Source organism: Rhinoderma darwinii, chromosome 7 (assembly GCF_050947455.1).
Source record: "Rhinoderma darwinii isolate aRhiDar2 chromosome 7, aRhiDar2.hap1, whole genome shotgun sequence".
Taxonomy (NCBI): domain Eukaryota; kingdom Metazoa; phylum Chordata; class Amphibia; order Anura; family Rhinodermatidae; genus Rhinoderma; species Rhinoderma darwinii.
The window spans coordinates 79002168-79017669 of record NC_134693.1 but is presented as its reverse complement, the minus strand read 5'-3'; the positions used below and the strand labels follow the sequence as shown (position 1 = coordinate 79017669).

Here is a 15502-nt window from a genome sequence, read left to right as displayed (position 1 = left end):
CGACTATTATTCACCGACGTGCTGGAGATGTAATAACACTGAACATTATTCACATACATATTTTGTTTAAATGCTCTCGCATCCAACCGTTTTGGAACAAAACCCAAGACATACTGAGAAGGTTTCTTAAGAAAACGATCCACCTTACCCCTGAGTGGGTTTTGCTAAATTTATACGGCGAGAGTGTGACTAAAGATAAATTCTTGGTTATCCCTCAAATACTTACAGTGAAACTCTCATTGTTAGGCCTCATGCACACGACCGTGTTTTTGCGTCCGCAATTCCCCCGCAAATCCACGGGAGAATTGCGGACCCATTCTTTTCTATGGGGCCGTGCACACGACCGTAGTTTTTGCGGTCCGTGCACGGCCCGGGAACCCGGACCGCAGAAAGTACGGACATGTCCTATTATGGTCCGGAGTTGCGGTCCGGGCTCATTGAAAACAATGGCCCGGCCATGTGCATGTGCGGGCGGCTTGCGGCTGACAGTCCGCTGACAGTCCGCAGCCGGCCGACACGAAAATCACGGGCGTGCACACGGCTACGGTCGGGCTACGGTCGTGTGCATGAGGCCTTAGACATTGGAGAGCTGAAGATCCTCCAACTGTTCCAGAATGGTTAGGGGAAATTACTATTATTAGCTCATATGAGAAAACTAGCTGAACAGCAAACCACCAATTTGACATTTATTTGAACATTTGGGAAGATTGGCTGCAGTTTTCTACTTCTACTGCAGGGACTCAATTTGCTAATAAACTCACGCAAAGTCAATACTTTCGATATTGTAATAATAAGATGTCCATTACAGCCTTGAAAGAATGGCATGGATCAGTAATAATTAGCAAGATGTATTTTGCATAAGCAGCCGATTTATGTGTTATCTCCAACCACTTGAGACCTGGAATATCATTTTCCCTAATCATTTGTAAGAGTACTTCCATCGTTAAAACAAATAGTAAGGGGCAAAGTGGGCACCCTTGTCTTGTACCGTTCTTAATTTGTAAAGTCTGAGACAAAACACCTTTTTGTCTTAGCCGAGGGATTACTATACAGAGCCATTATCTTATCGACCAGCCCCTTTGGGAAATCAAATTTATAAAGGGTTAATTGCAGAAAAAGTTAGTCTACTCTGTCGAAGGCCTTGTCTGCCGACCGTAATGCATAATGGAATATTTTTTTCTTGGCAGATTGAATAACGTTGAGGATTCTAATAGTATTATCCTTTGCTGCTCTACCTGGAATGAATCCAGTTTGTTCTTTATCAGAGAAGGGAGCAGAAATTGGATCCTTTTAGCAATAATTTTAGCGTATAGCTTGAGGTTGTAATTAAAAAAAGATATTGGCCTATAGTTATTGCATAGTGATGCGTTTTTCCCCTCCTTATGTATAACTGTTATGTGTGCAGTTAGTGATTCGGGCCTAAAGTGAGAATCAACATTAATATTGTTAAAGAAATCCTTAAAGGAAACCTGTCACCAGCATTTCACCTATTAAACCGACTATACCTGGTGGTAGTGGGTGAAAAATCATTTCTATATAACCTATAATTGTCTTCTTAGTCTGTAGCTTTAGTATTTAGCTTTTTAGTGTTCCCACATCATATGCTAATGAGCAGAAAAGAGTCAGATCTTCATTTGAAAAGAGTCAAATCTTCGTTTGGAAACACACAAAATCCTGTGCTTGTGCACTGATGTCCTCTTTTGGTGTGTGCGCACAAAGGGACACCGGATTATTATGATAAAAGGCGCGAAATGTTTGCAGACCGATATTTACAGTCGGAAGAGGAGTTTAGGAGCGGGGATAACGGCAATGAACTTTTTATAGCAGCGGCCAGTTAGGGATAAGTAAAGCTCAATAGGTGAAATGCTGGTGACAGGTTCCCTTTAATATGGGGAACAAGAATCTATTTGAAGGTTTTGTAGTATATTATGGAATAGCCATCCGGGCCAGGGCTTTTGCCATTGGGTATGCTTCTAAGAGCGTCCAATATTTCTTCCTCAGTAAAAGGATTATTTAAGGTTTCTTGTTGAGAAGGGGAGCTACTCGGCAGGGATTTGGAGTTTAGTACTTTGTTGATCCCGAGACCTACAACATCGTCCTTGATCCACTTTATATTATACAACTCTGAATAATATTCACTGAAAAGGTTTGCTATATCCTTTGTTTTACATTTAGGGTTATTCTGTTTATCACAATTTTTTGGGATATATGTGGACTTCGTTTATTTCTTAATAAGCGTTGCTAGTTTCTTCCCTGATTTACTTGCAGAGACAATGTTTGTATTTTGCAAAGAAAAGAAGTTTCTCAGAGTTCACGTTCAGTAATTCTTTACGTTCCCATCTCAGCTTGTTAAGTTCTCTTTCAGTCTAGAGCCTGAGAGAGTTTATGTGAATGTTCAAGCTTTTTTATTCTATCTAACAGATCTTCCATTTTTTTTTCTCTCTCTTTTTTCTTCCTAGATTCCAACTCTATGAGAACTCCTCTCAAGACCGCTTTATGCGATTCCCATAAAATAGAGTTGCATGTACCATCAGTGGTATGGTCTTCAAAATTATTTTGTAAATGTATGGCTATATGTTTTTTGCCTTTTTCATCAGAAAAGTGGTGCATGATCTGAATGTAGGATCGAATCAGTTTGTTGAGGCAATATTATCTATTAAATGGAGGATAAATAAAATCAATTCTGGAGTATTTTTTGTGTACAGGAGGGAAAAAAAAGAATAGACCTTGTCAGTGGGGTGTGTTATTCTCCAAGCATCAACGAGTTGTAAGTCAGCTAACGATTTTTGAATAGTCTTCAATACCTTGGAAGAAATTGTCGAGATACCATTGGAGGTGTCTAAAGTCAGATTTAAAGGGTTGTTGAAGTCTCCTCCTATTATTATATTTCCTTCCCAAATGTGGATAACTCATTTAATGTTTAATATTTTTTTCTTGATTAACATTAGGTGTGTAAATGTTTACAAAGGTATACAATTTGTCATATATCATACCTTTAACCCCTTAATGACCAGCCTATTTTGGACCTTAATGACCAAGCTATTTTTTACGTTTTTCAATCGTCGCATTCCAAGAGCTATAACCTTTTTATTTTTGCGTCGACATAGCTGTATAAGGTCTTGTTTTTTGCGGGACAAGTTGTATTTTTTAATAGCACCATTTTTAGGTACATATTATTTATTGATTAACTTTTATTAACTTTTTTTTGGGGGGGAATAGAAAAAATCTGAAATTTCGCCACTCTTTTTTGCGTCCTCAATCTATGCCGTTTACCGTGTGATATAAATAACACAATAACTTTATTCAGCGGGTTGTTACGATTGCAACGATACTAAATTTGTATAGTTTTTGCATGTTTTACTACTTTTACACAGTAAAAACGCTTTTTTTTCAAAATTATTTGTTTTTGTGTCTCCATATTTGAAGACCCGTAAAGTTTTTATTTTTTCGCCGATGCGGTTGTATGAGGGCTTTTTTTTTGCGGGACGACTTGTAGTTTCTATTGGTACCATTTTGAAGTAGATGCGACTTTTTGATCACTTTTTATCACATTTTTTTAAAGTCAGTATTCACAGAAAACAGCAATTTTTCCATAGTTTTTTATTACATTATTTAACCCGCAAAAAAAATGTAATAGATTTATAGTCGGGGTCGTTACGGACGCGGCGATACCAAATATGTGTAACTTTTTTACTTTATTTAGTTTTTTTTAATAGTAAAGCATTTTGTAAGGGGAAAAGATGGGTTTTTCATTTTTTTTTTAATTAACTTTATTAAACTTTTTTTCACTTTTTTACTAGTCCCATTAGGGGACTATAATATGCGATTCTGCGATCGCATTAATAATACACTGCAATACTTTTGTATTGCAGTGTATTACTGCCTGTCCGTTTAACACGGACAGGCATCTGCTAGGTCATGCCTGCGGCATGATCTAGCAAGCATTCACTCCAGGCAGACCTGGGGGCCTTTATTAGACCCCCGGCTGCCATTAGAGACATAGACACTCGGCGATCGTATCGCCGGGTGTCGGTGGGGGAGAGAGGGAGCTCCCTCCCTCTCTCCAAAACCACTCAGATGCGGTGCTCACTATTGAGCACCGCATCTGAGGAGTTAAACGTGTGAGATCGATACTAATATCGATCTCACACGGCAGAGCAGGGACGCTCCCAGCCCTCAGCTGCCTCTAGCAGCTGAGAGCAGGGAGATTTGACATATCCCTGCTCTGTAAACTTATTCTGATGCCGCGACGTAAAAAGTCTATGGCATCGGAATAAGGCCCGTTAGTGACCGACGTAGAAACACGATGGGCCGGTCACTAACGGGTTAAGGAAAACATCTTCCTTTATTATCAGTATTGACGTCTTTAAATATAAACTGTATTTTTTTGATTTATAATAAAAGTAACACCTTTATTTCGTTTTAATGGTGAGGAAGAACTATAACAAATTGTAAATGTTCTGTTTTTTTGTCACTGGTGTATATGATTTTTTAAAATGAGTTTCATGTATAAAGGCAATGTCAACCTTCTCCTCTAAATATTGTAAAATCTGTAATAGTTTTTGAGGGACATTTATACCTTTGACATTAAAGGTCGCAATTTAAGTCAGCCATTTGGTGTACGGTCAAAACTAATACAGTTTATAAGTTTGTGAATCAGCAGAGATTTAGTCAGGCCCTATGCACACGACCGTGCCCGCAATCACGGCCCGCGATTGCAGGCATGGCAGGCTGCCGACTGACAGCCGCATTTTCGGGCCGTGCTCCCATACAAAGTATGGGAGCACGGCCTGCAAAATGCAAAAGAATGGACATGTTCCATAATTTTCGGAACATTTCCACGGCACGGACACCCTTCCGTAGTGCTACAGAAAGGTGTCCGCGTTCAATGAAAGTGAATGGGTCGTTTTTTTACGGTCGTGTGCATGGGGCCTAACTCGGGGGAGGTGAAATCGCCCACAAGGCGTTTTAACATTTTGAACAGATTGTGGAAAATGTTAAAAGGTAAGCTGGTGGACAAGGAAGAGTGACAAAAAAAATAAATCACCCCAGTCCAAAGTTAGGAGCATAAAATTAACAGGTCAAGGGGGAGGTGGACCTGTGTCAAGCAGAGTATATTGTATCTGCACAACCATGAGTGTATTTACATTTAGAATACAGTAAATAAGTAGAACAGAAATATAGTTCATGAACACCTCCCGGCGAGGCCTTAGGAAAGAAAAACAGTGGTTATATAAAATAAGCGACAAGATATGGAGAAAACAAGTACGCATATCCTGTTGATTAAATCAATATAGGCAATAATAATCAAGGGTAAGGATACAACAGTCTGTTTGTCCATTGCTTTTCTTCTGCGTTTTCCCAGAATCCATATCAGTTCTTCCTGTTTTGTTTGCTTTCCCAGGTGTAGCGAATTCCCATTTATGGATACTTGGCAAAGGTGGTAAATCGAATTGGTCTTCTGTCATAATCCAGTCCAGAATCTGAATATGAGTGAGGTCTAATCTACGCAGAACAAAAGGCAGATCATCAGGGGTTTTAATAATCAGGGTCTGGTTTGGCAGATTTATTTCGATTCCAAATGGGAACATCCATTTATACGAGATGCCTTTTTCTCTGAGGGCTCTTGTTAATGGTTGGAGTGGTCTTCTCAGATCTAGGGTTAAACATGAGATATCTTGGTATATTTGTACCTCATTTCCTTCATAATCTATTATTTTTGCATATCAGGCTTTTTGGACAATTGCCTCTTTTGTTTTAAAACTCTGTAAGCAGCAAAGGATATCTCTCGGCTTTTCTGGTCCCCTCCAATTTTGGTCTATGAACTCAGTGAGCCCTTTCCAAATTCAGGTCAGTTGTTTCTTCTTGACCTAATAGCTCGTTGAATATTTGAGTACTGAAGATATTTTTGTCCGAAACACTATCTGGAATCCCTCTTATACGAAGGTTATTCCTTCGGGATCGGTTCTCCAAGTCGTCAATATACAATTTTTCTAAATACATTTTCTTATGTTTTCCAATCAGTACCTCAGACAGTTTTTCGGAGTGATGTATAACCGGAGTGCACGTTTCTTCCAAAGAGTCCACCCTGTCGAAAACTTGTTTCATATCGTTCCTGAGTTCAGAGATATCGTCCTTGACAGTTTGCCTAAACGACTTAAATAGATTCTTTATGCAACAAGTGGCAGCCGTTTGTATTTCTTCTTCACTACCAGACAAGTTTGCAGGCTGAAAACCCTCATGTTGTTTCTCATATTGCATATCACTTTTCATTTTGATCCCAGGATCCTGTTCAAAAAGCAATTTTTTGCCAGTTTTGTTATGTTTTTTGGGTGTTTTTGAAGTCTTGCAGAAATCTTCCTGTGGAGCATATAGGGAAATTGGAGAAAATGGTAGGAAACGGCACTCCTCCGAGATTTTGGTAGTTATAATTTGAAGCCGGCTGCCACCCACTGCGTTCCCTGGGAGGATGGATCCTCCTTTCAGGAACAGATTTGTGCGAAGGGTAAAGGTGAAAAATGCAGTATGTACGGTATGGGCGCCAGGCACAAAAGGAAATGATGATGACGACAGATGGTGTTATCTTTAAAAGGATTGTTTTCTTTATTCAATGGACGACAGGTTTCTGAACCGTACCGGTCCCTTGATCAGGTCTGTAATATATGTTTGCGCGTGTATAGTGCCAGGTTATATAATGGAAAAGATCGGGAAAAGCTTGGCTCCACGTGTTTTGAAAAAACATACGGGAAAGGGGGAACATCTGTTTAACATTTAGTAAAAAATGATTACAGTTTTCAAATATTTAGAGACACTCAAGGAGCACAGGCAGCCCGCTCCGTGACTATGATATTTTTGCTTACATGATACTATTGCTTTTTATTCCCCCATGACTTACTTTTACTATTATAGCCACATACTTTTACAGACGTACTGCCAGTACAGATCCGGAACAGGTCGAGCAGCAGCAGAGTTGCATTGGCATTCATACACTTTTCACATTATTGTGTACGTCTAGCTCTATTACACCAGGTGAGCGCCCACCTAACAGTTTGCTCTCTTAGTCTCCTACTAAAGTAATAAGCGGACCAGTCAGACGTCTAAAAGACGTTGGAGGATTTGCAAGCAGTTAAACCTTGTCCTTTCCCTTGATCCTATTTTGCCTAATATTGAAATTTAAACGCAGAAATTTATAAAGAAACCTCTGTGTCCGAGGAAATCCACGATTTCTCCTTTCCTTTTCTCACAATCCTGTGTCTGGCTGTAAGACAACTGGCTGTAGAATTATCCTCCCCCTGTCTGCAATAGGACACAGAGATAGTTAGGCCCCTTAGATAGGCCCAACACCCTCAGCCTTTTACCAACCAAAAATGGAACCCCTATTTTCCCTGTAAGATACCTACAAGTCTGTCAGACTGCAGGATTTTCTGCATTCCCCTTAAACAAACGCTCAGAGCAAGTTTATCTCCTATTTAATTTCATCATTCATGTCTAGATTTAGTGTTCCTTTAAGCACTTAATGATCATTAATACATCCTTTTATGTCCCGATGGGACAACTCCTTTAACCTGTTGCCGACAGACGGGAATACTCGTCCTGAGCAGCGGGTACTTCGCGCATTAGCACAAGTATTCTTGTCCTGTGAGACAGCCGTATCTGCGCGCGATCGAGAGTTGTAATACACAGCCACGGCCCCGCTCTGACAGCGGAGAGAAGAGAAACATCCTCTCTCCGCCTTTAACCCTTTGAATGCCGCAATGAAATCTGATTGTGGCATTCAAGGAGAGGGGACTGCACTTTGATCGCATCACAGAAAATAACTATGACGCGATCAAAGCCAATAAGTTGTACGGTCAGACAGCCCAGGGTCCATTGAAGAACCCCACAGCTGTCTGAACATATTTCCTGTTTTTAGGGCATACTGAGGTATGCCCTAACAACTGCCTTTGTACAATCCGTACACAGGCTAATGTATGGGATAAAAAAAATAAAAAAAAAGTTAAATGAATGTAAAAAAAATTAATGATAAAGAAAAAAGTTAAAAAAATACACAGAAACACAAATTGTTTTATAGTAAATAAACTTTTTAAAATAGAAGTCCCAAAACATGAAATAATAGAGACATATTTGGTATCACCACAACCGTAACAACCTGTACAACAAATGTATAACAGTATTTAGGATGATCGGTAAAAAAAATAAAAAATATTAAAACTGCAGCCGAACTGCTTTTTTGCCAAAATAAAAATGTATATAAAATTAAACGATAAATGTATTTGTACCAAAAAATGGTACCTACATAAAGTACAACTCGTCCTTCAAAAAACAAAGTCTCATACAACTATGTCGTACAAAAAATAAAAAAGTTATGAGCGTCGGAAAATATAAAAAAATTGTTCTGTCCTCAAGGTTAAAATTAGCCGTGTCCTTAAGGGGTTAAGAAAAAGAAAATAATATCTAGAATATGGCATCTCAAAATGTAAATGTTTTCTTTTAATTTCTATCTCCAGTGTTAAACAGAAACGTTAGTTTTTTTTAATGCGCTCACCTGGAGGTTTAACCTGTACATTGTCATCATCCAATTTCTCCTCCTGTGGGACCAAAGCAACAAAACGAGGTGGTGTATTTTTGCGAGGGGTATACCTGCAAATGGCCATCACTTGGCGTTCCAGGCATTTAATGAGCAGAGCATGAAATAATGTGCTGCTACCTAAAGAGAAAGAATATTTAATGTACAAGCTAGTACACAACTACAACATCAGTCTATTCACTTCATCTGCTAATTACACATTTTTTAATTTCATGAATTTAAAATCAAGACCACCAGAATTAACACAAATTAAAAAAAACAAAACCACACTCCACACTTCCAGTTTTATAGTTCTAACATATTTTATACCCTCATAACCAATGTTCTTTGATATATATATTTTAAAGTGTAACCTTTGTTTAATTTTTTCCCCATAAATCAATAGTACAAGTTCACTGTACACTGCTATGGACGGTGTTAAAAGAGCTGGGGAGCGCTTACACTGTCCGTAGCAGAGACACGCCCCCTTGCCAGTTCGGCAGAAGACTGATCTTCAAAGCTGAAGAGTGAGAGAGCGTGCGCACACACTCACACTCTCCTCGCTTTTTCTGTAACACTTTCCATATCTTATTGGACAGTGTCACAGCCATAGTAAGACGCCCCCTTGACAGTACACACCCCGTTGACTGTTCAGTGGGTTATTTAAATATCGGGCGTCAAATATAACGGCACCGATATCTAAATAACGGAGGGAGGTAGAAAATAAATGTAAAGTGCCCCAGGGTTTGTGCAGGCCTCCCCATTACATTCTGCACATGTATGGGGAGGTGAAAGGTTCTCTTTAAGGGGTTTATAAAGTCCTGTAAAAACAACAGCCCTGGCCCAGATTCAATAGTTTTTACGAGAGCATTAACAAGGTAGAAGGAAGGGATGATGATTGGCAAGTGTAATATGAGCTTGCAGACACAGTGACAGGGCCGCAGAACACTGTATCTGTAACAGGGCAGACAATGATAACTACTTTACAGTTAGCAAATTAGGAAAGAGATGTCTGCAGAAGAAACTACTGAGAATCAAAAAGGGAAATGATACACAAAAGGTAATGAACAAGAGCACTGACGTTTTTGTTTTTCACTGGAGGTACACTTTGAGAACATTTCTACTGCCTTATAAGGCCCCATGCACACGAACGTAAAAACGCCCGTAATCACGGGCCCATAGACTTCTATTGGCCACGGGTAACTTCCCGTATGCTTACGGGAAGGTGCCCGTGCCGTTGAAAAATATAGAACATGTCCTATTTCAGGCAGTAATTACGGCACGGGCAGGCCCATAGAAGTCTATGGGGCTTTCGTAATTACGGGTGATTACGTGTGTGCACCCGTAATTACGGGAGCGTTGCTAGGCGATGCCAGTGGATAGTCACTATCCAGGGTGCTGAAAGAGTTAAACGATCGGCAGTAACTCTTTCAGCACCCGGGACAGTGGCTACCGATCACAATATAGATCAACCTGTAAAAAAAAAACATTCATACTTACCCAGAACTCCCTGCTTCTTCCTCTATTCCGGCTTCCTGGGATGACGTTACAGCCCATGTGACCGCTGCAGCAAATCACAGGCTGCAGCGGTCACATGGACTGCTGCGTCATCCAGGGAGGTCGGGCTGGATGTCGAAAGAGGGACGCGTCACCAAGACAACGGCCGGGTAAGTATGAATTTCTTTTACTTTTACTACGGAAAGGGCTGTCCCTTCTCTCTATCCTGCACTGATAGAGAGAAGGGCTGCCGATTAGTGCAGTGCAATTTTGCATCGAAAACGTGCCGTAAATACGGGTGCAATACGGGTCGAATACGTGTGACCAAGGACCCGTATTTACGGGAGGAAAAATATATGTTCGTGTGCATGAGGCCTTCGTTCATGAAAGGTAAGTAAAACTTAAAACCCAAGCTGATAAAAATTAGCTAGAAGTTACACTGTAAATAAGTAGATCACACCTTGTCATGTACAACCATCTACTAATATGTTACCTGACAAATTTGGCAACAAGGAGTCTTATGTATAGTCCTGGTCAAGAGTTTTGAGACGGACACAAATGTTGGTTTTTTCTGTTTGTGTTTTTAGATCTTTTAGTCAGATGTTTGTATGATATACTGAAGTACAATGATAAGAATTTCATACGTTTTTAAACAAATTATTGACAAATACATGAAGTTTATGCAAAGACTCTATATTTACAGTGTTGACCCTTCTTTTTCAAGAGTTCTGCAATTCGTCCTGGCATGCTGGATATCAGCTTCTGGGACAAATCCTAACTGACGGCAACCCATTCTTGCCTAATCAGGGTTTGGCGTTTATCACAATTTCTGCGTTTATGTTTGTCCAGATGCTTTTTGAGGTTTGACCACAGGTGCTCATACGGGATTGAGATCTGGGGAGTTTTCTGGCCATGGACCCAAAATTTCAATGTTTTGTTCACCGAGCCAATTGGTTATCACTTTTGCCTTGTGACATGGTGCTCCATCTTTCTGGAAAAAGCATTGTTTTTCACCAAATTTCTCCTGGATTGTTGGGAGAAGTTGCTCTTGGAGGATGTTTAGATACCATTCTTTATTCATGGAGAAGTGAATTTCAATCGTTAGAAAGAGGGGAGCGGCCCCCTCTAACAGCTCATCGCGCCTCCCGCGGGGCGGGGGCGATGGTTGCTATGGCTGCCTGGGGGCCTAATGAAAACCCCCAGGTTCGCAATCTTTGTACACCTTAATAGATTCCTGTCAGAATCAGGATATACTGCAATACATTAGTATTGCAGTATATCGTGCAAACGATCTAACGATCGCTGGTTGAAGTCCCCTAGGGGGACTAATAAAAAAAGTAAAAATTAGGTAAAGTTTTTTTTGTGTGAAAAAATTTTTTTTAAATTAAAGTTCAAAAAACCCTCCTTTTCCCATTTTCCCCCTAGAGCATAGTAAAAATATTAAATAAATGAACATAATTGGTATCGCCGTGTCCGTAAAAGTCTGAACTATTACAATATATCATTATTTAATCCGCACGGTGAACGCCGTAAAAAAAAATAAAAAATTGTAAACTCCAGAATGTCTATTTTTTGGTCACCTAATCTCCCACAAAAAATGAAATAAAAAGTGATAAAACCGTCGCATGTACACCAAAATGGTATTATTAAAAACAGCAGCTTATCCCGCAAAAAATAAGCCCTCATACCAATCGACGGAAAAAGAAAAAAGTTATTGGTCTCGGAATTTGGCGAAACAAAATAAATTTTCTTTTTTACACTTAGGTTTTTCCTTGTAAAAGTAGTAAAATATAGAAAAAACTATATATATTTGGTATCGCCGTAATCGTATTGACCAGCAGAATATAGTTAACGTGTTGTTTTAATTGCACAGTGACTACCGTAAAAACGGCGCGCAAAAAACCATGGCGGAATCGCTGTTTTTTTTTCATTTTCTACCCCACAAATAATTTTTTCCCCGTTTCCTAGTACATTATACGGCAAAATAAATGGTGCTACGAAAAACTACAACTCGTCCTGCAAAAATCAAGCCCTCATAGTACTATATCGACGGAAAAATAAAGACGTTATGGCTTCTGGAACGTATGGAGGCAAAAAACGAAAATGAAAATCTGAAAGTTGTTTACAGCGGGAAGGGGTTAAAAGCACAGAAAAGGCAGCAGTTCAAATAGAAAGTACAATATACATAAAACACGTGTAGAGAGTGTTATACAGTCAGGTGGGGAATGCAGACATGGAAAGTTGTGATTCCACTGGAGGTCCTCTTTAACTATAATCCGTAACAACTAACTTTTGTGGTTGTATTGGTAACAATTATGTTTACACGTATGAGCAGAGTGGAGATAAACTGCAGTCTGCTTTTAAGAGCAACCAGAAATTTGAAGGCAGCCATTTATATGGAAGTGGGAAAAAAAAATTACTTGAAATCAGTGCAAATATTAACAAAGTATCTAAATTTTCATTTGTAGATTTAAAGGAGGACCTGTCATATAAGTGGAACTGGTTATCTGACTTGAACAGCGCTGTCCCCAGCGTCTTTTTTTCCCCCCAGAACCCCCTTTGTTCCAGAGATATCCCCCCCCCAGTTGTGTTGGCACCTTATATGCTAATTTGCTGTACACCGTGTTCCAAATTATTATACAAGTTAAGGCCTTATTCACACGAACGTGTTTAATGTCCGTGATACGCGCGTCGCACGGACCTAGGTTAGTCAATGGGGCCGTTCAGACATTCCATGATTTTCACGCAGCGTATGTCCGCTGCGTAAAACTTATGACATGTCCTATACTTGGCCATTTTTCGCGCATCACGCACCCATTAAAGTCAATGGGTGCGTGAAAATCGCACACGGCACATTGAAGCACTTCCGTGTGTCGCGCGTGATTCGCGCAACAGTAGATAAAGAAATGAAGGAAAAAATAAAAGCACTTCCTTGTCTTTTTCTAAAGATAAAAACCGCGTGTCATAAGGATGGAATATGCGTGAAAATCACGCAGCCACGCACCATTCACTGATGACACACAGAACTGCAACGCGCAAAAATTGCAGCGTTTTTTGTGCATGCAAAATGCACACGTTCGTGTGAATAAGGCCTTAACTAGGATTTGGATTTCAGTTCGGGTACGTTAACCGTGTGAACAATAAATGTCAATATGGAAAACAGCTCCTGATTTTCAGCCGTTTTTAAATCAAGCTAAAAATGTTTGCTGCGTTTTTTTATGACCGTATTTGGAGCTGTTTTTCTATTAAGTCAATGAATAATGGCTCCAAAAAAGGGGAATTTTTTTTAACAGGGCGTCTTTTTACGTGCCGTTTTTTGAAAGTGAGGCGTAAAAAAACGCCCCGTCTGAACAGAATGCCGTATTTCCTATTGAAATCAATGGGCAGATGTTTATGTTATTATAGGCATTCTGCTTCCGTTCTTTCTGCCGTTTTTCGGAACGTTTACGGGCCGAAAAATGGCTAAAAATTGGCCATGTGAACATACCCTTAAATGAACATTTAGATTTTATTTTTCCAAAAAAAGTGTTTGTTTTCTTTCTCATATGTTTTTAGATGTCTGGTATTGTTTAATTAGATTACCAGGTGATCGTCACTAAAGGGAAAGTTACTTAGAAAGTTTGTTCCACATTATTAGGCAAGTCACAGTTCTCATGCAATATGGGGAGGAAGATGAAAAGCATAAAACAGTTCAAGGTCTTACAAAAGGCATGAAAACAATTGATATTTCACAAAAACGGAAGAGAGATCATCGAACTGTGAAAAGATACGCAAGTGATTCAGAGCACAGGCGATAAAGATTCATTAAGGAACGTTTCTGTGAAACAAACTATTTGCATTAAAAGGGCAACTGTAAAAATTCCACTGTTGAGCAGAAAGCAGGTATTTGAAGCTGCTGGTGTCTCCGGAGTGTCACGAACCACTCGATGCAGGATCCTCCACAGGCTGGCAGTTGTGCATAAACCTGTAGTTAGGCCACCCCTAAACAAAGCTCACCAAGAGGCGTTTGCAGTGGGCTCAGAAATACAGTTTTATTCACCGATGAATTCTGTGCTAGACTGGATGGTCCTGATAAATGGAGTTCTGGATGGCTGGTGAATGGCTCCCCTGTTCCAACAAGACCACAACGTCAGCATGGAGATGGTGGAGTGATGATTTGGGCTTGAATATTGGGAAGCAAAATGGTAGGTGCCTTTAGGATCCCCGAGGGTGCCAAAATAAACTCTGAATGATATGTGGAGTTCCTAACTGAGCATTCTCTGCCATGGTATAAAAAGAAGAATCGTGCTTTCCGAAATAAAATCATTTTGATTCAAGACAATTCACCATCCCATGCTGCAAAAAAATACCATTGACTCCTTGGTTGCTATGGGAATAAAAGTAGAAAACAAATAAAGCATGGCTTGGCCACCATCATCTCCTGACCTCAATCCTATTGAGAACCTGTGGAGCATCCTTAAAAGGAAGATCTATGAGAGTGGCCGTCAGTAGACCTCAAAACAGAAGCTCTGGGAGGCAATACTGGCATCCACAAAGGAAATACCAGCAGAAACTATACATGGACTTACAAGTTTAATGGATAAAAGTTCTTAAAGTAATCTCAAAGAAGGGCTCATATCAATATGTAACATGATCTGTAAATATAATATTTTGGATTTAACTTGTGTTTATTTGATGGAACATTATGTGTGCATAATAAGGAATAAAAATGTCATTCAATGTCCCATTGATTATTTTCCAAAACTGCATTGCAAATAATAATTTGGTACAACATATTTTTTTTGTTCTTTTCAAAATATAAATTAAGCCATTGTCATTATTAGTACTTCCACTTGTAATAATATCCACATTTTAATAAGAGGCCTTGTTCACACGCAGCTTTTTTGCAGGCAGAAAAAAAATTGCTTCATTCTAAATTCTCTTCCTCCCATTGATTTCAATTACCCCTAATTTACCTTTTTTTCTGGTCCATTTCGGTTCTAGTCTTCTTTCCTTCTAACACACAGGATCCAGCTAATATCGATCACATATAAGTAATCAATATTAGCTGGATCCTGTGTGTCAGTCACACACAAAGGACCTGCTCTCAGCCGAGCCGTCAATTCAGATGAACTAACAGAATCGGCTGAGACTGAACGATACAGCTTATATGTATAATGGACACAAAGAATCTGTATCATACAAAAAGTAAAAACATTTTTAAAAAAGAATTTGAAAGTCGGTTAAAAACACAATATACATTCATTTAAAAAATAAAAATAAAAAATGCTACCAAAAGTGTATAAGTGTATATAGCTTTTAACCTTACATTTCTTTTAGTTTGTTCCCTTAAGGAATAATTTGATTGCTTAGCTAACGCTTTAGAATATTCATACACCTTCATTCCTCCCAATCTCGCCATACACATGCACGCTTGGTTCAACCAAACATGAAGGTGTT

General features: G+C 39.4%; 1 protein-coding gene across 3 annotated transcripts in view; it reads right to left on the bottom strand.

Moving 5' to 3' along the window:
- XRCC6 (X-ray repair cross complementing 6) overlaps positions 1-15502 on the bottom strand; it is a 228146-nt gene that overhangs the window by 84734 nt on the left and 127910 nt on the right. For all 3 annotated transcript variants that reach the window (XM_075833597.1, XM_075833595.1, XM_075833596.1), the window contains one exon: positions 8546-8707. In XM_075833597.1, the coding sequence (XP_075689712.1) occupies positions 8546-8707 (162 nt within the window). The remainder of the gene's footprint in view (positions 1-8545; positions 8708-15502) is intronic.